The 26,920-nt window shown below is 47.4% G+C and overlaps 1 protein-coding gene across 1 annotated transcript in view; it reads left to right on the forward strand.

Annotated features, from left to right (window-relative positions):
• The window catches only part of LOC119164636 (uncharacterized), a 221,930-nt gene that overhangs the window by 130,231 nt on the left and 64,779 nt on the right, over positions 1-26,920 (forward strand). The window contains exon 5 of the mRNA XM_075874308.1: positions 4,095-4,461. Coding sequence (XP_075730423.1) covers positions 4,095-4,461 — 367 coding nt within the window. The remainder of the gene's footprint in view (positions 1-4,094; positions 4,462-26,920) is intronic.

A 26,920-nucleotide genomic window follows, 5' to 3' on the forward strand; every position in this document is an offset into this window, starting at 1 on the left:
TCAAGGTGGTTGAAGGTGGGAAGTAGACCCGAAGCGCAAGCCGTAAGAAAGTGTGCGTGTGCCACCTCTCGTTTAGTCCTTGGAATGTCCACTGAATGGCGGTGCTTCTATATGGGGAATATATGATAAAAAGATGCGAGATGTTGGGACTTGGAGTGTTGAATAGATGGACGAACGGACACTCAGACATATGCGTGTATGGACGCATGAAAGGACGCAGGGGCGGATGCATGAACGAACGCAGGGACGGGCGCACGAACAAACGCATGGACGGTCACACAGACGGACGCATGGACGGACGAATGCTTCACCCCACTCTCCATCATTCACTCTATGGATATGCTGCCATTTTTTACGACGTTCAATTTTGAGGTGCTAACTGATCTTTAGTCGATATATTGTGGTTTCACTCACTCCTTTCTTTTTCTCTTTCCCGTACCTTTTCGTGTGTAAAAACGTTACCCTCTTCTGTGAATAATATTTAGTTCAGCGAATAATATTTAACGCTCCTAAGTACTAACATGGATCAGTACAAACTCGTCCAAATATATTTGCTTCTGAAGGCTGACAAGGATGACCCGCAGCGGGTTTCGTTCGAAGACACCGACGCTTTCTGCAGCAGCCCCAAGACACATTGTGAAATATTTCATCAACAGCGACCTCGCAATTCTTCAACCAAAAAATAAAAGGGCTCGTGGTTGTCTCCACGGAAAACTAGTGAAGTTCCTCGGAAACTATAGGCAAGAATTTCGCGCCTTCGCAACGGTAGTCAAGGACAACAACCTGGCTACCTTGGCTCAAAATGCGATGATGTGACAGGTAATAATCAAGTGTTTTTGGCCGGGAACACTCATAAACTGGAAGACCCGCTAAGGATCGTTGTGACGGAGGCTGACACATGGCAGAAACTTGTGCGCTAAGTTTTGCCGTGCTATTTGTGGTGCTTAAACTTTCATGATCCTTTCAGTGGTTCGAACTCATTCGGTGTCACTTAAGTACTCAACAGCGGCTTTCGAGGTGCCAGTGATACGTTTTCGGTTGATATAGAGGAGCAGATTAACAACATTTACCATAGTGAACTGCTTCTTTCTGTGCCTCAAGTGATTGATCCAAATGGTGTAGTTTCCTTTCAAAATGCGTGTGGTTTGCCTTTTGACGCGTTCTTAGAACTGTAAAGCATGTGTCTTTCGTAAGCGGTTGTGGAATTTAAGGGCTCTGCGTTTCTACAAAAGGAAAGAACCTCTTTTGGGGCAGGCAGTAGCACTGATTCGAGTGTTTGTCATGTCTTTGACATATCTCGAAGAATATTTCTCGATCATTTTTAAAGTTATCATCTATTGACGATCTAGTACTGCTGACTCATCAAGTTCTGAGTGGCTTCAAAACTTGTTTCAACGCCCTATCATTTACTTACGAGCTTATCATTATGTATGAGTGAAAGGGTCATCAGTCAACTTTTAAAAATATATACCTCACTGATGTGGGCATGTGCATGCATACAGCGTACGAATACGGAAGTTCACGTGAAAAATTGCGACCATGCTAACTCCAAAGACGAACCTGATAATTTAAATGGTATACCTATAGGGAGTGTTTCAAGAACTGGGGCCAATATTGTTTAAAAATCAGCAAAATACGCTATTTGCTCGCGGTCTTCACAGTTGCTGTTTCTGTAGTGACAGACAGTTTAAGAAGGTTGAAGGCACTATTTGGAGCGGTGAATATAAAGTTAAACTAATTACCAGTTCAATCGGTGGAGTTCAAAAGTCAAGTGGAAGAATTGAAGTTCTTGATGCGGAAAACCCATTTCCGCTTTGAGATTACAAAAAAGCAGCCTCTAGTAATACCTAAAATTCTTTTGAATTCTGCAGCGAAACCAAAACCAACGGACCGAAAAGCGCAACAAGCAGACGACAACATCACGTCACTGTTCAAAACAGCGGTTGCAGTTCCTCTCCGTTCGATAACGTATGTCCGTCATGCGTGCGGTAATTTCGAGCACAGCCCACACACCCACAACGAAATCGGTTGATAATTGATATCACAACGCTTCTCTGATTCAGTTGCGCTCTTTCGCGTTTTGGTTTAAGTTTCGCCGCAGACTTGGTGAGAAGTTTATTAATTCGCAGTTATTATTAAAAGCGGCTACAGGTTTTTCACATGAAGGACTTCAATTCTTCCATTTGTTTCAACTGCTTAACTTCACTAATTAAGACGATAAATATTTTAACTTTTCTACTTACCGTTTCAAATAAAATCACCACTCTTAAGATGCCTGCCACTATATATAGCTACAGTGAAGACAGCGAGCAAATAGCGTTTGTTTTCTGATTTTTAAAGAATATTGCCGCTAGGTACAGTGAGTGCTCTGGCTAGTGGCTAGCTGTTGCTTTCTTTAGTCAGCCATCTTGCCAGCCTTCTGTGCATCTCCCCGCCGGGTCAGTTCTTCCGAGTGGAAGACCTTTTGTAGCACGTGACAACTGGTGGAGCTTGGGGAACCCCCAGCTGACGTTTCAAACGCCTCCGGGTAGCCCTGTGCCTGCAGTGACAACACTTGTTCACCGCGCAAGTCGAAGGCTCCAAGGACTACCTCCTGAGCTTGGACATATTCTCGAGATGACTTCAGTGACACCTCCCAACGCTCTGCAAAGCGCTGCAGCCTCGAACGCTCTGGAAGGCGCTGCAGCCGTATACGCTGCGGAAGCGAAGTGTGCCGAAGGTGTTCCACGGTTCCGTCTTGGAGGGTGTCGAGGACTGGCTGGCTCAGTTCGAACTGGTCTCTGAATACATTGGTTAGACCGACGTCTACAAGATGAGGAACGTGTATTTCAGCCTGGAGTAGGGCGCTCGTACTTGGTACTTAAACCGCGAGCCCTTTTCCTCGTGGAGCGTCTTTCGTCGTCAGTTGCTGGCAAGTTGGGCCAATCCCGATCGCCGTGAATGAGCCGAGCGAGCGATTCAGTCGCTCATCCAAATGCCGAATGAGAGTGTCATGATGTCGACTTTTTGCGGGAGCACGGCACTATTATCGATTTTCGAGAGCGTACCGTGACGTTTTCGTCAGCTGGATCTACCGACAAATCCGACGACAGCCATGACAGCCCGTTTCGCGTTTCTGCCCTCAGCATCACGTTGCCTCGGCTATCAGCATCCTAGTTGATGTGGTGCCCGACAAATTACGGGTTGGTGAGGTTGTCGCGGAGAGCAACTTGGCGTTTTTTTTTTCTCGCTAGGTATCTGCGCTGCACGCACCTTCGTCATCCGTCATGACGGACGTTCTGCCCTTCTTGTGAGTAATTTCAGTAACGAGTACTGGCACCAATTTTCTCACATCGCCATCACTTTCGCCCACCCTGTCGCAGGCGGTGATGAATGTTTCGCATCTACTTCAGCCGATGATGGGCTTCGACCGACACCAAGCGACGTGACTTCGTTACTTGCCAAAGTTGATGTCAACTCGACCCTCTCGGAACAAGAACAAAGCGAGCTATGTGAACGGCTATATCAATTTAAAGACTGCTTCGCGTCCACCTTGAAGGTTCAGACACCGATCACCAAACACCGAATAATTGCGCATACCGACGCCTCGGCCATAAAACAACACCCTTGCCGTGTTCCTTCAAAGAAACGTCATATGATAAATGCTCAAATCCAAGCGATGCTGCATGGTGCAAGACGAAGAGATGCTGCAGAGTGCCTGGTTCCAACTGTCCAAGAGTGGCGGCTCAGTTCTTCCAAGTTGAAGACCTTTGGTAGCATAGGACACATTTCTTGAAACACCCTGTATATTCGTTGTTTCAACAGCATATGTAGTGTAGGTATAATTGATACGCTACAATCAATTACAATCACAAATTTCGGCAGAACAAAATAAACTATATAAAATCGCTCGTATTACAAAAAAAACAATGTATTTCCAGTCACGGTGGCGAGATGCTACGACATCTCGCCTTAAAAGTTAATCACGCTACGAAAAGGCCATATTGGTAATTACGTATATAAGTAAAACGTGCAATGTTAATGTCTACGTTTAATGGATGACGCCGGGGTTTCATGTTAACACAAGCCTTCTAATGAGCTGTTTTTGGTATTAGGTGGAAGCCAGTACGGGCCGACTGGTGGGTACTACCGTGTCCACACAGGGCGGTGGACAGGTTCACCTCTGGCAAGGCGTGCCATACGCCCTCAGCACCGCGGGCCAGCGTCGATTCGCCTCGCCGGTGGCACTGAACGACACCGACAAGTGCGAAGCCGTACTGGCCTTGCAGCCTCAGCCTCCATGCGCCCAGTGGGTGAACGGCCAAGTCCTGGGCAGCGAGGACTGCCTGTACCTGAACGTCTGGGCACCCGCCAAAGGCGATGGGGAGTCCGGAAAGAGACCACTTGTCATGGCTGCGACGGGTCATTGGTTCCAGCGGAGCACCATTGACGTACCACAGTGGGCGGAACTCGCGGCAAAGGGTAACGTCGACTCAGCCTGTGATGAGAAATCAGGTGTATTTCGGGGGAGTAGCCATAAATTTATCTAGGAGACAGAGGCGGAGTTCAACCTCACATTTGTGAACTCAGTGGTGTGCATAAAGTCAGAGCTGCAATAAGGAATCAATGTAAATCAAAGCACTGTGGGACGCCTCACGTTGGGTGCTCACGGGAAGACGATGAATGAGGCTATAAGGGAGGATATGGGATGGACAGGCTTTGAAGCAACGGAAGCTCAGAGAAAAGTGAGATTTAAAAGTGAGGCTCGGGAAAATGAACGCGAGTATATGGACAGGGAAGGTTTTCAGGTATTTGTACAGAAAGAGCATGGACACAACGTGTAGGAGAAAAACTAGGAGGCTCACCAGTGAATATACGGCTGGAAGTGTGAGCGACATGGCTACAAAAAGCATTAAGCGAAAAGTCTTAGAAGTGGAGAGGATTTACTGCATGACAGCGATGGAAAAGAATACGGCTCCCAGTAATTACATAGAGGGCAAAAACTAAATAAGGAGAGGATGATTTATGATTATTCAAGGAGAAGCGCTTTACCCTTCGAAGCGAGGTCGGGTTGCCTTAAAACGCGTAGTCGTAAAGCAAGATTCAATAAAGAACAAGAACAATGTATATGCTGTGAGATGTTAAGAAAATGATGGAACATGTTCTTATTGAATGCGGTGAAATCCATCCAGGTATACGTGTGGGTACAAGCGTACATGAGGCTTCGGCTTTCAGGGACAAACATGGAAAGCTGAAGACATCCTTAATAGAAGCAAGCAAGAGACGGTTAGAGTATTGGTGGCAGAAAAGTAGAGACAAAGCACAGAAATAGTAGTAAAATGAGGTCATTCTGTCTGAAAAGGCAGAAACCTGCATGGGGCAAAAATTTATAATTTTTTTATAATAAGATCAATTTCATCAAAGTAGGTAAGGCATTAGGCCAACACAGAAAGAAAAATTTTTTCCTTGCGAGCATGGTTGCCCACATGTCACCGCCGCATTTTAAAAGGGACCCGCACAGCATCCATCCACTCATCAATGTACGCTCATGAGAGCGTTTTTATGTGTTCGTGTACATATACACATTCAACATGGAAAATTGGGAGAACGTTCAATTTTCCATTCTACCCCACCCCTAAGTGCTGTGAGCTACTCCACTCTGTCAAGGTGCATGACCAGTGAAGCTAACGACACAGAGGTGAACAATAGCCTCACCAGCTCTCTTCCTTGCTTTTTCTGTCTAGTTTCGTGTTCCGTGCGGTGCCGTATATAGATAATAACTTCGCTACGTCTGCAGCTATAAAACAAGCTACACGCCCTCTATTTTTTTCATTGTATTTGAAAGCCCCTTAATTCAAACTCCATCATTCGGTTAATTCATACTTTTTGCGGTTCTGTATCAGAAAATATCTGCTGCTTTCCGGCTACTATTTAAAAATTTCGTGTTTGTGTAATCCTAACAGTGTAAAAGTCAAAAATGAGCGCCTTGGGCTCTCAAGGAAAACGGCTTTGCTGTAAAAAAAGTATTTCAAACGAAGCACATGCATGGTAAACCGTGATGCTTCTCAACTGGTATAGAGAGCTTTGTGCTGAAGGAACATATAGCAAAGAAGCAGTAGGCAATTCACGATCTGATCAGCAGTAAATGGCAAATAAACTTGTAGACCTTACACCTCTGCTTTCTGGTCATTGCATGTAGCTAGGGTTTAAAAACAACTAAATTTTTTTTATTTGATAACAACAATGCCGAATTATAATGTGTGGTGTCACCTCACCCACATTCGTGTACCTGAAAACTGCTAATTTAAACTTCATGATAATTAAAACAAAATTCAGTAGTCCTTCCATTTAGAAATTACTAGAGTCGACTGTACTTCGTATAAAACGTCATGTTCTTACACAACAAGAGAATAGTCAGTGTTTGCGCTAGCTTTTCAGTCTACAGAGTGTGTAGTTCGTTCGGGTTCACTGAATATTGCCCGATTGCGCCCTTAAACTGATTGTTCAAGCACGGCTTGTTTGCGCTCCTGCTTGCTCTTTAGCTGAATGACATGTGCAACTTGAAAGGCGTGTGTTCGGTGTGTTTAGATTGGGTGCCACGTGTTATACCACTATCAGATAGCCACCGCAGAGCTCGGTTAAACTTCATGCGTAAAATTCTCTTACAAAGTTTGAAGAAGATCGAGTTACGCCCATGACAACAACCATTGTACCAGCTTAGAACAGAAGCCGCAAGGAGGCCAGTAGACGCTTCAGCACTTTTACCGCGTTGAAGATTGCACGCGTGATACTTATGCAGACATTTTCATTTGCTCGTGTGACTATGTAGGTATATTTGATTCACACCGAAACGAGCGAAACTTTTTGGCTTTGATAACACACGCGTACACGTGCAAGCAATTAAGTTGGCAGTAATGTCGACAAGAAGGCTGACAACACTGTGCGTTTGTTGTGGTTGGCGTTTTCTTAACGTACGTCTATTTTCAGACACACTGCAAGTTGTCGCCGAGCTTTTTGAAATTGCGCTACCGTCTACACCGTTATGTTTCTTATAATAACGGATGAGCAAAGGTCTCGCGTTCAGTAAACGAAGCCCTTTCTGAGGATGTGTCACACAATAGTTCGCATGTAGTGCCAGCACGACTACCAGCGTCGACGATGAAGAAAGAAAAGCCGCGTCAACCACTGCTACGAATTTTGACAGTCTTGCAGTAGAATAACAAGCACAACAATATGAAGCGAACGAGTTGCAGAGATGTAAACACCACTGTGCGCACAGATTAAGTGGCTGGCATGTTGGCACGGCCTCGGAGAAACTTTTTCAAAATCACGACACGGTGGTTTTTGGCGAGGCGTGGTGCATACAGAACGCACACTTGTAGGCGTATTTCCTTCTCATTAAACGCACTTTATAAGCGGTTTATGCAGTTAAAGAGCTTCTAACAGTGAAAAAGATTATTACTGTGTTGACTGCGGCTGGTTTCCGTTTGAAGTTTCTTCGTAATGAAAAATTAAAGCAGATGAGAGTACTCCCTTCCACCACTAAGGAAGATCTCCGAATTTCCTTTGCGAAAAACTTCCTTGACGTAAGAAAGACCGTGTGACACGGACAGCATATTTCTTGTTGTAAAGACGAGGGAGTTAAACTGAGTTCGTGAGTGCCCGTTTGACATCGGATATTAAATACGAAGCATTTCTTTGCATACTTCAATCATTTTGAGTGCTTATCTGCGAGTCTGTTTCTCTAGTCGATTACGTCTGGGTGCTCTCGTGATCACCCCCTTAACTTCCGGTAAACCGAAATTAGTATGAGAAGGTAAGACGATTTGAAGAATACGACGCGCTGGTTATGACATGACTACGTCACAATTCCTTCGCGTACAGCGTGAAACTTTCCGCCAGACGCGTGGCCCTTTATTGTGGGCAGATATGTACCACTGGAGTGCGCGTATCTGCCTCAGGTGATCGACATCTTATATCGGTCCAGGCATGGCGAGTACAGACATGCGTACTTTCAGCGCATGGGCGTTAAAAAAACTCAAATCAGCAGCAATGAGCCGACGAATGCGAAGAAAAAATGTCAGGATCTCTGTACGAATCGAACCTAAAATTCTGCGTGGAAACCAAGTATTCTACCACAAAGCCACGCCAGATCTCGCAACTGCTTTTCAAGTGGACCGTAATGTTCATGAAGTGTCAATAGGGGATGCCCTGCTGGCTATCCAGTTTTGTAAACATTACATATATACTCCTACAATACAGCTGTCACGTCGGATTCAGATTAACTCAAGTCAAGTGCAATTCACGAGGGTGATTCACAGTTATTATCAATCAAGGAATGGTGCTAACAGACATTGCTCATTTTATTTCGAGATCATTAGAAAAAAGTATTGCAACTTCATGAAATGAATGATGACGAGTAGGCAAAGCTCTTCGCAACACCAACTGAGCGCTCGCCACCTAGCTAGGAATCGTGCCTAAAAACGGCACCAACAGGGTCAATCTTGAAAGTAGACATGTTACCGCGTTGCGCGCGTTGAGAAGCGGCTGCATAGTTCCTTTCTTTTCAACACAACACACGCGCAAGCCCAAAAAGAAGAAAGCTATGTCCAGAGACCATTGAAGTGTGCCGCAATGCATGGCATCGCGGTGCAAAGATAGGAATGTATTGTTCTGTTACTTCCCGATAAATGCAGATGACGCGTGATTGAGGCCAGCGCAAATCAAATTCTTACACATTGGAAAGAAGGTGACGGACACTATGGTAGTTTGTCCTGGCCACTTCACACGCGATGACTTTATTGTTTTTGGCGAGTACACCAATATATAGCTTGCGTGCATTCTTATCAATATTCCGGCTTTTCTAAGCGCGGAGTATAAATAGCGTCATTTATATAACCAAGCACTTCAAGAAATATTTTGCTGCGGCGGCTGCATTTTCGATGGAGGCGAAAATACTGGAGGCCCATGTGCTCAGATTTTGGTGCACCTTAAAGGACTCCAGGTGGTCGAAATTTTCGGAGCCCTCTACTACGGCGTCTCTCATTATCACATGATGGCTTTGGGACGTTGAACCCCACATTTCAATTAAACCAAGAAATCTTTAGCATTACGTGTGGGGTGGTATTTTTTTTCATATGCTTCTTTTGAATAGGTAGTCGTAGGCCATTCATCAAGAAATTGAGCTGCAGTAATCCTTTCCCTAAATATTTTCGATTGCGCATCACCAACGCCCGCGCAAAGTTCGCGAGTGCGTAGCGTGCATGTATGTTCATGCGTATACACATCATATCCGTGCATTAGTTGCGTGCGTAGTATGCGTGCGGATAACTGCTTTCAAAGTCAACAACTGCCAAAACGAACAAGCGAGCGCTCGGGGGCAAACGATATTGTTCGTTAGAAACTTAATCAGATGTACCAGCGTACGGGGACAAACGAGCACTCCTATTACAATCTGAACTACGATTTGCCTTGTCTCAAGATGCACTGGCCCAGTCATAGCTCCATTTTGCTATCAAGTTAATGGTTTCCGTATTCAGTTTTTGGCATCAGAATGGAATTCAATGCTATACATATAATCGGCAGCGTGAATCACAGCGTAGTTACATCGTAAGCTGGTAAGGCCTTGCCTGTAGCAATGTAACAACGCAGTACAAAAGTAGTAGCATCTTTTGGAGAAGCCTAGTACACATGTGCAGTTTTCTGTTTCAACATTAGGCTCGCTAAACACGTTCTTCAGCTTGAAGTGTATCTGACGCGGTTCGCTAAAGAGGCTTGATGTTTGCGCGTACAGTGCAACTATTTCCACTGTTTCGCCTGTGAAATCCTTCATTTCGATGAGAATCAGAGAGTCCGCAGCCAGCACCATTTCGCCTTCGACAAAGCAACGCGATCCTACGCCACAATCAAGAAACTTCAGCACAGCGCCAAGCGAAATCACCGTGTTGACCCTGTTAAGAGCAGCCGTCTTGGTTTTTTCGAGCAGAGTTGCCAACACAAGAAGCGTTTTATTAAGTTGCGAATAAATCCCAAAGTTTATAACGTCTACGTTAAAGTCGCTGGCTACTATAAAAGACGGACACATGGACGGACGGATAGGTGGGTGTATGCACGGATGCACAGACGAAAGGACGCATGGACGTACGGACGGATGGACTGACGGCCGCACGTATAGATGAACGGACAGATCTATGGATGGACAATGGATGTACGGGTGAACAGACTGATGGATGATGCGTAAACGGACAGACAGACGCAAGACTCAGTGGTCATGTATTGTGCTGTCTTACACTCGATTGATGTACACGTAAAGTCGGTTATGTACATTTTTTACGATGTGGCGGATCCGCCGCCGGCGGTGCCACCCGCACCCCCACTGTGCACGTTCGCATTTCGTGCCACATGCGTGTGTCTTGCGCTAACCATCTCTCCCCTCCCTCTTTCTCGCATCAAAAGGCCTACGCAGGCAGCGTGTGCCAGTAAAAAAGTCACCGCTTTGCCGCAAAGGCGAAGCAATAAACGTGACAGCAACCAATTGGAAGGTCACGCGCAGAATGGCCAGCAAATCTAAACGTGGTCTTCGATGCTCGCGCACAAATGACGCATGAATCGTACTCTCAGGTACAGATAAACGTGAATAAACGCTTCAGTAGTTACTTCGCTATGTCTGAGAAGCGCGCACTTTTCGCAAACGTAGACTGTGCAACAATTGCAGTGGCTTTTGTGCGCCCGGTAACTAAAAGACAATCGTTTCGGTAAAAGCCGAACGCCAGCCAAGACATACGATCCTGCCTGCCGCGGAATAAGGGCACGCAAGGAGCGTCGACCACCTGCTCTTTGCGGGGCAAAGTGAGCGTGAGAAATGAGAGTGTGGCCACCGCGTCGTGACGATGTTGATACGCGCGCTCATGCGCCATCTTGCTGGTAATGCTGAACACATGATAGTTCTCATCCGCCCCAAGATGCCAGTTAGCAGCGGTAAGTGGTATATAGAGATAGCTTGCCATTTAAATGTTGAAGGGCGTGCTCCTAGGTGGCTCAGTGGTTAACGCCTCGCACTAACGATTCAGAGTACCCAAGTTCAATTCCGGCGTTGGAGTCTTCTTCTGGATTTTTTTTTCTTACAATTTCATACATATGGATACGTATACATATACGGCGAGTGACGACGACGCCAATGCCAGCGACAAAATCCAGCCGAGAGTGCCCATGTAATTGCTATCTCAATAAAACCGACTACTCGTGATGCGCAGCCGTTCACTGGCCACTCTGTATGCGCGTATGTAGGCACTGGATCACGCGTTCGAAATTAAGTGAAAGGCGTCTTTACTTGGCTATCGCTTGACTTGACGCTTTGCTTGATTCCACTAGGCGCGATAGAAGCAATAGTACCTTCAACCAGTAGGGAGCACAACCCAACATCAGCGCCCCACCACTCGTTGAAGACAGTGCTTCTCCTTCATTCAGTAAATAGGTATAATGAAGATGAAATGGCAGTAAAGAATTCCTAAGCCATACCCATATACGCAACATTCATGCGATACCCCCACCAATCTGCGACGCATTTGACTTCGCTCCGTCAGAAGATGCAGGCAGCTTTTTTTTAGCGGCGAAGCTCATCATGGGTCGTGCGTCTGCGATGTAGTAGTAGTATTAGTAGCAGTAGCAGTACTAGTAGTAGTAGAAGGAGGATGAGGAGAAAGAGGCGGAAGAGGGGGAGGAGGAGGTAGCCACCTCCACGACCAGACAAGAGAAGCGGCACGTGGGCACTCTTTTGAATTGAAGAGGAAACCCGCGCTCGTTAAGCATAAATAAAAATAGGGTTTTTTCTGATGAACTAACCTACAGGGACCAGTACTGGTGACTTAATCTCCAATAAAATTTGCCATGAATTTGGTACTTACTAAAAAAACTGTTCACAGAAGGACGCACTTTGAGCACTATCTGACCTGAAAAGGTTACCACCATGAACTCACTGGGCGTAACCTCCTTGGTTTTAGCAAGATTTAGCGAGGTTGGGCTAACATGCCGTGAACTAGTGGCGGTGAGAGGTGGGAACTAGACAGGAAGTGCAGGCCGTGAGAGAGTGCGCGCCTGCCACTCCTCTAGTCCGGTCGTGCCACCTCTCGTTTAGTCCTAGGAATGTCCGCTGGATGGTGGTACTTCTATATGACGAATGTGTGATGAAAAGATGCGAGATGGCGGTACTCGGAGTGTTCACTAGATGAACGGACGGATAGACAGACGCACGGACGGATGGACGGGCTGACAGGCAGATGCACGGGCATATCAACGGTCACACAGACGGGCGCGGACAGATGGACGGACGCCTAGAACGACCAACGCAGAGACGGACAGATGAACAGAGGCATAGACGGACTGATGGACGCTTCGTTCCACTCATCATCATGCACTCCGTGGATACGCTGCGATTTGTTTTTTTTTGTGCTATTAATTGTGCAGGTGTTCAGTTAGGTTTTAGTTTAGTGAAGCGCCATCTCCTAAAGCTCATTTATATAGTAGTGTCCAGGCCCACCATCCTTGCTGGCGCAAGCGCTACATATCAGCTTATCGTTTCTGGTGATGCTAATGCCCATGTTGCTTTTGACGTCGCTACGCAACAGTACGCATGTGACTCTTAAACATATGTCTGTTCATACAACCCCAACACATATCTTTAGCGTCATTTCATAAAGCACAATAGCAAAATACAATACAAGTCACCTTCACTCCGCCTGCCTGGCATAACATTGATTCCCAAGTTACGTGGGATCGGCCAAATGTTTTTACATCTCTTAATATAACGCTAGTAGCCGGCCAAAAAGCAAGTCCTTGTGTGTTAGCTACTGGGGTATTTCGCTTTCGAATGCATATATTTAAATATTGATGCCGGTTCGATTTCAAACGAACAACAACAAAGAAATTGGCTTTATCAAAAACCAGAGTTTCACGAAAGCTTGTCTGGTGGGGAGGAGTAATAATGGCCAAAAGGTAAAAGCAAGACACCAACCTAAACACACTTTCGAAATAACACAGACGTGTCGGCCCCCGCACAGCAGCCGGAACGTCTAAAGTGTTGTTGTCGCGCCTTGCTTAAATTTTTTGTCCAGTCTAATCAGGATCTACAAAAAGAACAGCACCGTCTCCATCGTTTTTATTCTAACCAAGTGTCCCCACGCTGCTTCTTTGTCATCAGCACTGACACATACGCGCAGCATCATTCCCCCTTCAAAAAACACATCGTCCCATTGAAGCATGTTTAGAAAGCAGAAAAAACGTGGTCACTAAAGGTATAGCTTCATCCGAAACACGCGAACAAGTTCTGGCGAATGTCGTCGGCGCTTTGAACACTAGGGGCTGTCCGGAACGACCTCGCAATTAACGTCACTGATGCATCGGAGAACCTTATAAGTCCGCAACAATCTTTAGGAAAGCCCACGAGGACAAATGGCTGTCCAGACCACATTCTGCCACCCACGTTGTGCGAGACATGTTCGGGTTGGAAATTGTAGTGCCGGCCATCACAATCCTGTTCGGTGATTCTGTACCGGGTAAGTTGCCGTGCTTCTACTCGCTACGTAAGTACTTCAGCATCCGTCTCATGAGTGCCGTTTTTATAGGGTAGCATTGCTTCTAACGTTGTTGTAACGTCACGGCCGTAAATTAAACCGAATGACGTCATCCGAGTGGTCTCTCGGCGAGCCGTGTTGTTTCTGCATGTAATTTAGGGTAAAATTTCGTACCAGTTCATATGTTCTACATATGCGTGCATGCAGATCATGGCAGCCAGGGTCCTGTTCAGACGTACCGTCAGACCGTTGGTGTGGGGATGGTATGCCATTGTCTTTCTGTGTGCGGTACCACTTAACCACAGAAAGACGCCCAAGAGCTCGGTCATGAACGCAATACCTTGTCGGCGATCAATACTGCGGGAGCACCGTACATTAAAACGATATCATATAAATAACCGCATTACTTCAACTGATGTTGCCCGCCACAGAGCTCCTGTCTCAACATATCGGGGGAGGCAAACGGTGGCGATAATTATCCACCTGCTTACGGTTGTACACGTTCTAAAGGGGCCTAGAAAACCCATGCCTTTTGGGGCAAACGGTGTAATCGGCACATTAACATACTGTAACAGGCCAGCTGGCATTACGGGTGGTGATTCGCGGTGCTGGCAGTCCAAACATGTATCGTGGCAAGTCTCGGCTAGTATAGGAACTGTGCCTAATCGTTGTCAATGTCCCAGTGTAACCTAAGTAACCAGCGGTTGGTTCGTTGTGGCCGGCGTAGAGGATCTCGTGTCAAAGCAATGAGAGAACGATGAGTAAGTAGTTGCTCCCGCTAGATTTGACGTTCTTCCTGTAAGGGATCTCATTGCGTAATCACTATAATGCTAGCCCTCTTGATAGTAATGGCACGCAATGGTTGGTCCTGGGAATTGGGAATAAATCGCCGGTGATGGGCACAGTGTCCCAAGAAATGTCACTGATTTTTTTTCTTTTGGGGTCAGGAAGTTTGCTACGGTAGCAATTTTATCAAGATCAGCTTTGATCCCTTGGCTTCTGATGACGTGACCATGGAAATGAAGTTCATGAAAGCCAAAGACATTTTTTCAGGCTTCAGTGTAAGACCGCAAACCAAGAGACCGCAAACTTGTGTATTCTGTAAAAAAGGCGAACAAATAGCAGCTTGAGGCATTTTACACTGTAAACACGTACAAGATTGGGATGCCTTTTCGCGCAATAATCACGGAACGTGACTCGTGGCACTTTTGTGTGTCTGGTTTCTGGCAGACTTGCTTGTCTTCTTTATGTAAAGATGACCCGTACATCGCACCTAACTCAGAAACGATTGTGTAATTACTGCGTAATGACAACCCAGTTGATTGTGATGCTATGAGCATTGATGTAGAGGACCTCTTTTATTCTCTCCAACATAATCACCTTTGACCGCAGTGAAGGAATTCACTACCTGTCACAACGATGAACCTGCCTTCATGGGTCTAAGTGGTATATCAGTTAAATCTTTCACAGAACTTTTGCTCTTTTAGCTGGGATATTTATTTATTTATTTTCATGGTGAGGTGTACCTGCAGAAGAAAGTTGTATGTATTGGGTCTAAGGTGGCATTGGTTCTAAGCGATATTTTCCAAAGTAGAGTTTATCGGGCGCTCCGACTGGTTTACATGCCTCCGTAATCAAAGTTTATCGTTCTGCGGATGGCTATACTTCGTTTTTGCGTAAGCGAATTAAATATATGTCGGCAGGCATTAAAGAGTTTTGAACAGTGTAGTCTTGGCCTGAAGTTCACTTCAGAATACTTAATTGACCAATATGTCCAATTTTTTTACCTTCAGCTGCAGTTCTCGTCCAGGCATGTGTGTTGGTCCTGAAGAAACTCAATTATGTCACAGGAATTCTTGACAGTGAACCGGTCGTCTAATAAAAGTGTGTTAAATTGTTTCAACAAGTAACGACTCACCATTGCAAGCCACGTACTGTTTTCGCTGACAATGGTCCTAAAAGGCATCTCTTGTTTGTGAGTTTTAGCGCAAAAAATACAGACAGCTTATCAATATTGCACTCAATAATGCCCTTTGCCAGTCTAGTCAGTCCGTGCTCATTACACAAGGCAACAGCCTTAGAATTTACCTCGGGGGTGAAAACCCACACTTCCTTGAATTTCTTCCGTATCGCGTCAGTGGCCTTGACTTCAAAGATCTCTTTCTTCATGAGCGCAATTCTACCTTCTTAGTCCGACACCAGCACGTGCAAATCGTTCTTCCTGAGGAAGCACATACTCTATTCATGGGGTCATGCCCATTACGACTTTCTTGGGGGAGAACAGTTCTTCGCAAGCTATCAGTTCCATCTAGAACGCACCTCTCCTGGTATTAAGCCTTATCCCGGCTGCTCATGTGTCTGTTCAAGGAAAGTAGCTCATGCACAGGAATGGTAGGCTGAAAGCTAAATTTCGGCTCATTGTTAAGAACGCCCACCACCTTCTCTACTTGCATGCACCTCGCCCACCACTTGTAATCCTACCGTTCAGATGTCCCTCTTCCTACGCCTGGGAAGCACCTGAAGCCCCGTTTTCACTGGTATTCCGTTATTGAGCAGCCAGAAAGCCATTGTTTAGGCCGTAGGTTATGATCCTTACTCTTCTTGTGACCCTCATAGCTTCAACTTCATGCAGAGCAAGGGCCATAACCTACTGCATGAACAATGGCTTTCTTCCCGTGGAAGTCGTGAACCTGTTTGGGTACGTGATGCCTTCGGTGTGACATGCGAAGCGTGTGTTCAAGATTTTGCGCTCCAAACTTTGGCGGCAAGTTAGGATGATGTTTGACTGGATGAAAGTATTCTGCTTTAGCAAGAAACAGCCCATTGCTGCGCGCGTGGATCTTCAATGATTAAGAATTCTGGCTGCTCAAACAACAAAACACCAGTGGTAACGGTGCCTTTAGGTGATTCCCAGGCGTAGGAAGAGGGATATTCGAACGGTAGGATTACAGGTGGTGGGTGACGTGCAAGTACCAGAGGAGGTGGCGCGCGTACTTAACAATGAGCCGAAATTTCGATTTTAGCCTACCGTTCCTGTGCATGAGCTACTTTCCTAGAACAGACACATGGCCAGCAGGGCTAAGGCTGAAGACCAGGAGAGCTGCGTTCTGGATGGCACTGATAGCTTGGTAAGGACTGCTCCCAAAGGAAATCGTAGTGGGCGGGACCCCACGTATGGAGTGGTGTGCTTCCTCAGGAAGAACGATTTGTGCGGGCTAGTGTCCGACTAAGAAGGTAGATTTGTGCTCATGAAGAAAGAGATCTTCGAAGTCAAGGCCACTGACGCCATACGGAAGAACTTCAAGGAAGTGTGGGTTTGCGCCCCCGAGGTAAAGTCTAAGGCTGTTGCCTTGTGTAATGAGCACGGAATGACTAGGCTGGCAAAGGGTCTTAGTGAGTGCAAAAGAAATAAGCTGTTTGTATTTTTCGCGCTCAAACTCACAAACAAAATATGCCTTTTAGGACCATTGTCAGCGCAAATGGTACGTGGCTGGTAACGGTTAGTCGTTACTTCTTGAAACAATTTAACTCTTTCGTTAGACGACCCGTTCACCGTCACTAAATTCTGTGTGTGTTGGTGCTACACCCCTAGGTCTGTGAAACCTGTGCTGAACTATATTTCGGACCATGCCAAACTGGTTAAAAATGCCATTGAACTCTCTTGTTTTAGCTCTGCACTGAAGCAATCCTGCAAATTAGTTTAAAAAAGTTTTGCCGGGTAGGTCCAAAAACTGAGACAAGCAGGCTTCTCATGGAATGGGTGGTTAAATGTCTGCGAGAAGTTGATTAAGAAAATAAAAAGAGGTCCCTGTGATGGTTGCAGATAGAGGAGCCGCGAATCAGATATATGTCCAGCAAGATACTTGAAATGTTAGTCATATTCATAATTGTATATCCTGTACCAGCGCAGTTTTCTCATCCTCACCCTTGTCGTGCAGTCGTGTATACGTGGGTCAGACGTGTCACTGTCTGAATGTTAGACTTCCAGAACCTATTTATTCTCTTAAGGGCCACTCCCGCCTTCATCTGGCAGCCCACTGTAAGAAATGCGGCTGCGTGCCGCTTTTTGGTGATACTTTTGTATTGTTTTGACATAAGAACCAAAAAGTGCCCGAACTTTTGAGGCGGCGCATATTCACAAGAAATCTGAGTCCTGCGTCAGTGTTCCCTCTGCGGCCATACATGATATAGTTATGCTTTCTTGGTTTTGTATGACGTGCGTGCGATTCATGATGGGGCCCAGATTTTTGTTTATTTGGTCCCTCGTGACTTTCTCTCCTCACCCTTTGCCCTCTCTTGCTTTTTATTTTTCTTTTCCTTTATATATTGCCTAGGTCTTGCAGTAAAGCTTCAGTTGATAGTTTGCGCTTCTCTGTCCTTTTCTCTCATCTCGTGTTTCCACCCGTTTTTTTTTCTTTTTTTTGCGCAATACATTACGAGTTTGAAATAAGCATTCAAACTCCTCTCCCAGGTCTACCTCGATGGTTCATATAAAAAAGCTTTGTAACCGGGAAAGCTATACACATAATTTTCTGAAGCAAACTATGTTTCTCAAAACATGACAACACCAAAACGACATTCCTTACTGCCCAAAAAGCAGTCAAGTTCAACTCTCTTGTTTCTACCAGATCTTAAGTTGAAATGTATACAACTGTAGCAATTCAAACCGTGGCTTCACATGATGGTATCAGTCCGAAAAATTTACTTAATACACGAATACAACTCAGATAAAAAGAAACAACAGCTAACGAATTTCAAGTGCTTGACAGTTTATCAAGGTCAGTCGTTCAGCGGATGACAACCGCAGGTTCTTTCTCACTTTTTTGAACAAGAACTTTTTCGTTCCCATGCCACGCGAAGCGATAATTTATTTTCATTTGTCCATTTTCTCACGTCACGCAACAGTTTCCGGATTTGTATGGTCATGTTTTTACAGATTTAATCATTAGAGCTCATGTTACGTAAAACCTGGCGTTTTTCGATCAAATTGTTTCACAGAAAGAACTGTGAAAATCATACTGTATATAATCACAGGTACTCTGCCTCGCCGCGAAGGCAACCTATGTACCGTCTCGACATCAGTAGCTGCCAGTTCTGACAATTTCACAAATTTTGCTGTTTCATTCAGCTTTGTGATCACATTTTCATTACTGGTGACTGGTATTCAATGCACTTCAACGTTGAGCTTCCTGCTGCGCCATTCAAGGTTGTTTATAGATGCACTGAGTTGCTTATTATCGCTGGGCTTTGCATTTTCTTCGAGCTTAGCTACTTTCTTCTTCACGCTAGTTAGTTCTTTTTTTTTGGCAATTTGACGACTCAGTGTGTCATCGCATTTTAAATGCGAAGCATTTCTTAGCGAACTTCCACGACTTTGAGCGTATGTATCTATCTATCTATCGATCTAGCCGCCTACGACTTCCAGCTCTCCTGGCCGTTTTGATATTGGTATTGATACCAAACTTGGTATGGCATAGCATGACTGTATGAAGAACGTATTTGACTAGGCATAACATGAAAGTTATGACATGTATGTCATGAAAGTCATGATTCACATTTCATGGTCCTACAGCTCTTGCGTTGGTTTCGTTTACATGGCATGTTGCAAAACTGGTATGGTATGGCATGATTTCATGCCGAACACAAGCGACAGACCCTAACATGAAAATCATGACATGCGTGTCATGTAACAACATGACTAAATGCCACGCTCATGATGCCCTCACGGCTGTTTCGCTAGCGTCACATATACCAAATTTGGTATTACAGTACATCAATTGATGACAAAGGTATCTGACTGGTGAAAACATGACAATCCCTAAATGCCTGTCATGTAACAACATGACTACATGCCACACTGATGATGCACTCACGGCCGTTTCGCTAGATTCACATAAGCGAAATTTCGTATTACGGGACGCCAATGGATGACGAAGGTATGTAACCGGTGCAAATATGATAATCATGATATTCGTGTCATGTGAGAACATGACTACGCGCCACAGTCAAGGCGCCAATACATTTCGACGTGACGGGGTGCGCGTGCTCACCGGTGTTCATTTCGTCGCGTTACGCCGGTATTGCCACGGCAGGCGCCGATCCTGCCAAACACTCGCAGGCGCGTGCCGTGCTGCGTTGCTTTGACGCATGTGCGTGTCAGCGCGTCCGGCGTCCCTCCGTCACGAAAAGAGGGAGACGCAGTGTTGTCTGGCTAACGCACCGGCGCGAAACACAACATGTTCCATTTCGCACCGGTTGCTATCGGGCCACGCTGACGGACGCTGGTCGCGCCTGGCGTCAGTCTATAGAGTGCTCGCATTTTGCTAACGTAGCGCCGCTGTGCCCAGCGTGCGCGCGCGTCAATGCTACATTGGAGTATGTTTGGCCCTTCAGGATGCGCTCGCACCCGTTGTGTTAGCTCCACATAAACCAAATTCGGTGTTACGCGACGTCAATGAATGATGAAATATATGACTGGTGCAAACATCATAATCCTTGCAGGCGTGTTGTGTAAGAACATGGCAACATGCCACGCTCATATCGTGCTCGCGGCCGTTTTGCTGGCTCCACATATACTAAATTTGGTATCACATGACTTCAATAGATGTCGAAGGTAAACGACACATCCAAACATGATAGTCATGACACGGAATTAATGTACCGAATAATTTACCCCCAGCTCGTAACTTTGTGCTGATTTTAAAGTGGCATATCAACATTTATTATTCATGCTTCGCATATAATCGATTCTCACTGTACGTGAGATCTGCCAATTTTATTCTCTTGAACAGCTAGACAGAAACAGTGCAGAAAGGTGCCGCTACCGATCTTTTTTAGACATTAGCTGAATTGAGGCTTTTACTTCGTCAACCTGCATTGGAAAGCTAGTAAAAATGTTTAACTTGAGAGCGATCTCTTCTAAGACGACGGAAACGTCGCTATTCGTCGCCTGTCCATTCACTATAGCTTTCGGCGCTCTGCATATCGCACATCACTGAGTCCTACGCCCACAGTGTTTTTACTTTTTTTGATAATCATCTGGCTGTTTTGAAGTGTTTTTATTGAACTATGCTAGATTTTCTTGTTTATTGTGCTTTCAACAAGCTTGGCCAGGGGGCGCGTGCGATAGCAAAATCACGATCTCTCAGGCAGGTGGCGATGCGCGGATCGTGATAGTCTTGATCCCGATGACGCCTAATCGTCAATAAAAGTAATCATGTAGCAGTACCTAATCCTGATTGTGGTTGATCCGGATCGACACTGATCGCGATTAAAAGTGCCCGTGTGACAATGGTATAAGTGTTGCAGCCTGGTAATTTTCGATATGTTTCGGCTTGTTGAACTGCTATGACAACTGACAGCCTGTGTTACGACACCACCAGCTGCAACAGTTGCCCTCTTTTACACCGAAAACCTTGGCAGTTTCACTTTTATAATTCACACTCTTCTGGTTGCTGCTTAAAACATTTAGTCGTTCATGACCGACTTCGTTCACGGCCGACAGTCCAGGCTTGTAAATTTCGCCACTTTTTCTTGGTGTTAGCGCCTGTAGCATGCTTTCGAAAGGTTTCCGTGAATTTAATGCGCTGTGCTTAGTTTTTTTTTGTACAGAATCTGCAGCTTTCTACGTATGTTTATCATGATTGGCTCTATAACGGTCTGTATAACCTACTTTATTGTTTCTTTCAGCATTGACAAGGTGTTGACATTATACAGTCGCCTTTGGTTGCGTCTGCAATATCTGGCCAGTCTGGGCTAGTTTATAGTCTAGTTACGGTTGCGACGGTCGTTGCTTTTTGAGCTCCCCATGATCGCGTTCTAGGCCACTTATCCACGCCCACATTACATTTAGATATTCCAAGCGCGTGAGGTGTTGCGTTTGGTGGGAGTTACGGAGGATGTTGCTGGCCAGCTCGCTTTGTTCTTTTACTTTATTTTCTGCGCCTTCTTGTCTTTGCGCTCTCATTGCTTTGTTTGGGCCCGCTTGTGGTCACCATTCCTAGAGTTATAGCCATCTCAAGAGCCAGACCTGAATCGGAATGTGAACGGGAACCTGGACCGGGACTTGGATTGGGAGCTGAAACGAGCCCCTCTTGTTGGTGCAGAGTCCTGGCTGTCCGTGCTCAATCTGTGTCTCTTGAGTACGCCCGTGGTTTGTAGTGTGCTGCACTTGTGCGACAGCGGTGCACGGCCGGCCCTTTCGAGGGACGCGTTTGGGTTTTCTCTGAGCACTTTGATGCCACCGTGGGATAGCTCTAGCAGAGGTTACAGTATTGCCGTTGTGGGTTGATAACGCACACACGGCATTTCGCAACCATAATATTACGCGAAGCGCGGCAGTATTGATCCATCGAACGTGATCACTGCAGTTTGCGACAGTCCAAGCATGTAGGCTTGAACGATTGTCACTCCTTGAGTGCGCACTTGGGCATGCCTTAGGAGATTGCATCTGGCGTTTCGCGTTCTGTAAAACTCCTTTGAAATATGCTCCAGTAGTGGATATGTAAAGGCTCTTTGGGTAGTTGTTGTTATTGAGCGGCAGTTTTTTTTTATTTTCAAGATATTTTCCACTACGCTTTCGTAGAAAGGATTCGCAATGATTAAAATTAAGCCATTGCGAAGGTGAAGCAGAAATTTGTGGCTGTTACAGGCCTACAGGTCACCGCTTGCATGTTTTATCGCTCGCGCAACCTCGTTGTAGTGTTCGACGCATCGCCACGCACCCAAGGTACATCATGCCTTAACGAATGCTTGGACAAAGGAGTGAACCTCAAGCCATAAAACCATTGTCCACCTCTTTCTCGGGCAACTTTTTCTTTGCCTTCTTTTCCAGGCTCCGTTTACCTTGCATTTACGTTGCCTCCTTCCTAGTCGCATTCTTTCCCGCTCGTCCTTTTCTTTACACTCGTGATTTTTCAGTTCCTTCACAACAAACACTGGCCTGGGCCGCATGATAATCTTCATATCGTTTTGAGGCAATGGTGCAGCGCGTGTTCATCGTCAGTCCTTTTCAGGTGCTCTTCCGTGTCACGTTCCCACGGTGGCATCGAAGTGCTCAGAGAAAACCCAAACGCGTCCCTCGAAATGGCCGGCCGTGCACCGCTGTCGCACAAGTGCAGCACACTACAAACCACGGGCGTACTCAAGAGACACAGATTGAGCACAGACCGCAAGGACTCTGCACCACCAAGCGTTCTCGCGCCGCAAATCTTGCTCTCATTTATGCCTAGAGCAACGCTGTCATCAAAGGCGGTGCGTTCCTGTTTTCTGATAAGTTTTCGCGATCGCAATGACATTGCAACCTGCCACTGACTGTTCTTGGCTTCTTCGTCACGTTCCTCCATGGGGTCTTTTAAGTGTGAATACACTTTATAAGCGACCCCAAACCATCTACCGCCGTCAGCGGCGTCCGCAGTCTTCTCTCTATCTTTAAAAGAAAGAGGACTTGGCGGGCCGCAGCGCGACGCTCTACCGAATAAGCCACGGACGCGACGCTGATATCGGTGTCAGTAACGCGCCTTATACCCCCTCCCCCTTCGCTCGCTCCTCCGCTCTCTTCGCTCGCTGCAGCTGCGCGCGCACCCCTCTCTCTCGCGCGCCCGCTTTCTCTCTCAGTCTCCCGTCGAGAGCGGGTCGTGCGATGGATGTCCCGGAGGCAACGCTACTGTAGCGGCCGGGAATGTCGGCTGCCGGAGGCAGCGAGAAAGGAGACGTGAAGCTGGTTTGGAGTTGCAGGGCAAGACTGTTTATTTCCACTCCGTGCGAGTGACGAGAGTTCCCCTCGACGAGGGAGAGAAGGAGGCGCCCCCGCGTTCTTCTACAAGAAAGAGGAAAAGGGGGGCCCCCGAGCGAGCAGACGTAGCATGCCGCCGGTGCTAATCCCCGGAGCCGGCCCCGACAACACGTTGTTCCCCGAACACGGAGGAGGAGGCGCTGGCGCCGCGAGTAGGCGCGCTGTCGACGGCCGGCTGCAGACGGGATAGAAAAGAATGCGGTGGTACTGAGCAGCTTCCGCTACAAAGGCTCCCCCCCTAGATTGCGGAGCTTTTAAAGAAGGACAGCAGTTACGGGCTGAATAGTGAAAGGTCACAGTCCAATGGTTAGCACTGAAATCGTACGTGAGAGGCTGCTTGAATGGAAACCTCAATATGAGCAGGCTTGGCGCGGTCAACGGCGACGACTTCTCGTTTTCCCCGCACGTCGATTGCGATGGTTTTGTTCGTACGTCCCAAAACTTTGAATGGGCCATCGTACGGCGGAGTAAGGGGCGGCTTCGTTGCGTCGTGTCGCACGAACACATGGGTAGCAGAGTCCATGTCAGGAAAAGTGAAAACTTTCCTGTTGCGGGCGATGCGAGGTGCTGTTGGCCTGATTTGCGCGAGCCATGCGCGCAGCTTCTCGATGTGATCGGAGGCTGTTGGGGCGGAAGGTGTCTGGCCGGAGAAAAATTCTCCCGGGAGGCGCACTGTTGAGCCGTAGACCATTTCCGCTGCGCTGAAGCCGAGGTCTTCCTTCACGGTTGAGCGTAGGCCAAGAAGAACGAGCGGGAGCTTCTCCACCTAGTGCTGGCGGTCGAGTTTCGCTGCCAGTGCGGCTTTGAGTTGCCGGTGGAAGCGCTCAACCATTCCGTTGCTCGTGGGGTGGTAGGCGGTTGTATTCTGCAGCTTCGTGCCGAGGAGCGTTGAAAGTGCAGAAAATAGGTTGCTCTGGAATTGCCTCCCCGGTCAGTTGTTATGCGGGCGGGGCAGCCAAAGCGGGACACCCATGTTTGAATGAAGGCCTGCGCGACGGTCTCAGCTAATATGTCCGCAATTGGTATAGCTTCGGGCCACCGGCTGTACCTGCCGATGCATGTGAGCAGGTACCTAAATCCTTGGCAGGGCGGTAGTGGTCCCACGAGGTCGAGGTGAACGTGGTCAAACCGCGACTCAGGAGTCCGAAATTCCTGTAGTGCAGCCCGATTGTGGCGAGTCACTTTCATTTGCTGACACGTTTCACATGTCCGAGCCTATCGTCGCACGTCCGCGTTGACTCCGGGCCAAACGAAGCGTTGCGTTATCAGCCGCTGGGTGGCGCGGACACCTGGGTGGCTGATGGAATGGAAAGTGTTGAATACCACTCGGCGAAAGTTCAGTGGGACGAAAGGTCGTGGTGCTGCCTGGGAGGTACCGCAGGTTATCGTGCTCTGGACGTAGGGAAGTGCAACCTCCGAGAGCACGAGTGAAGATCCCCCTGCCTTCAGTCTTGTCAACTCAGGGTCGTCCCGCTGAGCTGCGGCCATAGCTTCGAAGTCCAGGACTTCTGTGCCAGAAGCGTTGACGCGAGACAAGGCGTCAGCTGCTTCGTTTTCGACCCCGGGAACGTGGCGGATGTCTGTAGAAAACTCGGAGATGAATGAAAGCTGACGGATCTCTCGTTCTGAGTAGGAGGAACTGTTGTTGTTGAATACGTAGGTGAGGGGCTTGTGGTCTGTCAAGATGTAGAACTCACGGCCTTCGAGGAAGTAGCGGAAATGCTTAATGGAACAATAGATTGCGAGCATCTCCCTTCCAAAAGTGCTGTACCGTGCTTCTGCAGGCTTCAGACGTTTCGAAAAGAAGCCCAGTGGCTTCCACTGGGCGCCTTCCTGTTGCTGAAGCACTGCTCCAACCGATGTGGAGGAAGCGTCCACCATGAGGCGTGTAGGAGCTTCAGGCCGTGGATGAATGAGGAGGGTAGCCACGGCTAGCTCGTCCTTAGCTTTCTGAAAAGCGTTCTGGTGTTCGTCAGACCAACAAAATTCTGGTGCCTTTTGGTCGTCTCGGCGCAGCAGGTCGGTCAATGGCTGGAGCACTCGAGCACAAGACGGAATGAACCGCCGGTGGAAGTTTAAGAGCCCGAGGAACTCCCTCAGCTTGCGAAAAGATGTTGGAGCTGGAAAGTTCTTGACGGATTCCACCATCGATTCCAATGGCATAATGCCTTCAGCAGTGATGTGGTGGCCGAGGAATTTGAGCGCCTCTACTCCAAACACGCACTTATGAGGTTTCAACACCAGACCGTGCTCATCCAGACGCTGAAAGAGCTGGCGGAGGTGCTCTTCGTGCTCCGCAGGCGTTCTGCTGGCCACCAAAATGTCATCCAGGTAGACAAAGATGAAAGGAAGGCCCCGGGTGACCTCATCCATGAACCTTTGAAAGGTCTGTGCGGCATTTTTCAAGCCGTAGGGCATGCGGACAAACTCAAACAGGCCGAACGGAGTTGTTATGGCTGTTTTTGGTATGTCCTGCGGTTCGACGGGGATTTGGTGGTATGCCGCTACGAGGTCGATCTTGCTGTATATTTTCGTACCTGCCAGCCGCGCGCTGAAATCGTGAATGTGTGGCAGAGGATACTGGTCCGGCGTTGTCGATGCGTTCAAGGCTCTGTAATCACCACACGGGCGCCAATCGTCGTCCTTAGACACCATGTGTAGCGGCGATGAATGGTTGCTAGACGAAGGGCGAACAATTCCCAGCTGCAGCATATGCTCGAACTCCCTGCGTGCAGCTTGAAGTCTTTTGCTGGACAGCCGTCGTGGCCGGGCGGTGACTGGCGGCCCGGTGGTGACGATGTGGTGAGTCACGTTATGTTTCACCGGCTGTTCCGTGTTGCGGGGCTTGGTGAGCGAGGGAAATTCGGCCAGGACGTGGTGGTAGGCTGATACTGGCTGGAAGGCGCAGATGCCAGATGAGCAGATGTTTGACTCCAAACCACGTACTTTGAGGGATATGTTGTTATCCTTGAGGCAACGGTCACGTACGCTCACATCCAGGTTGAAGTGGCTGAGAAAATCTGCTCCGAGTATGGAGAAATTAACATCCGCCACCACGAAGACCCAGCGAAACAGGCGCCTGAGTCCGACGTCTATTGTCAGCGAGCGGAAGCCGTACGTAGCGATGGCAGTGTTGTTCACTGCCTGCAGCGACGATGTGTTCTTGCTACGTCGGCGATCCTCGGGGGTTGCCGGGACAATAGAGATTTCGGCTCCCGTGTCGACTAGCAGGCGCGAGTTGCTTACGCGGTCGACTACGAAAAACAGGCGGCTGGGTGGAGGGCTGATGTCGTAAGCCGCCGTTAACGACTGGCCGGAGTGTTTCCCGGAAACGAGCAAGGTTGAGTGCAGCGGCTAGCACCCGTGCCGAAACGACGGTGGTACCAGCAAACTCCGTCCTGTGTATCTCGTGCATGGCTTCTCTGGGAAGAGCTTGGGTGTCTTGAAGGGGATCGGTTGCGTCGTTGCTCTTCCTGTTGGGGAGCGCCAGATAGCACAAGTTTCTGCATGGTCTCGGTAAGGTGTTGCAGTTTCTCCTCAAGGCGCGACAGTCGATCTGGTTGCTCATGTGTTCTTGCAG

This window comes from Rhipicephalus microplus, chromosome 9 (assembly GCF_043290135.1).
Source record: "Rhipicephalus microplus isolate Deutch F79 chromosome 9, USDA_Rmic, whole genome shotgun sequence".
Lineage (NCBI taxonomy): Eukaryota > Metazoa > Arthropoda > Arachnida > Ixodida > Ixodidae > Rhipicephalus > Rhipicephalus microplus.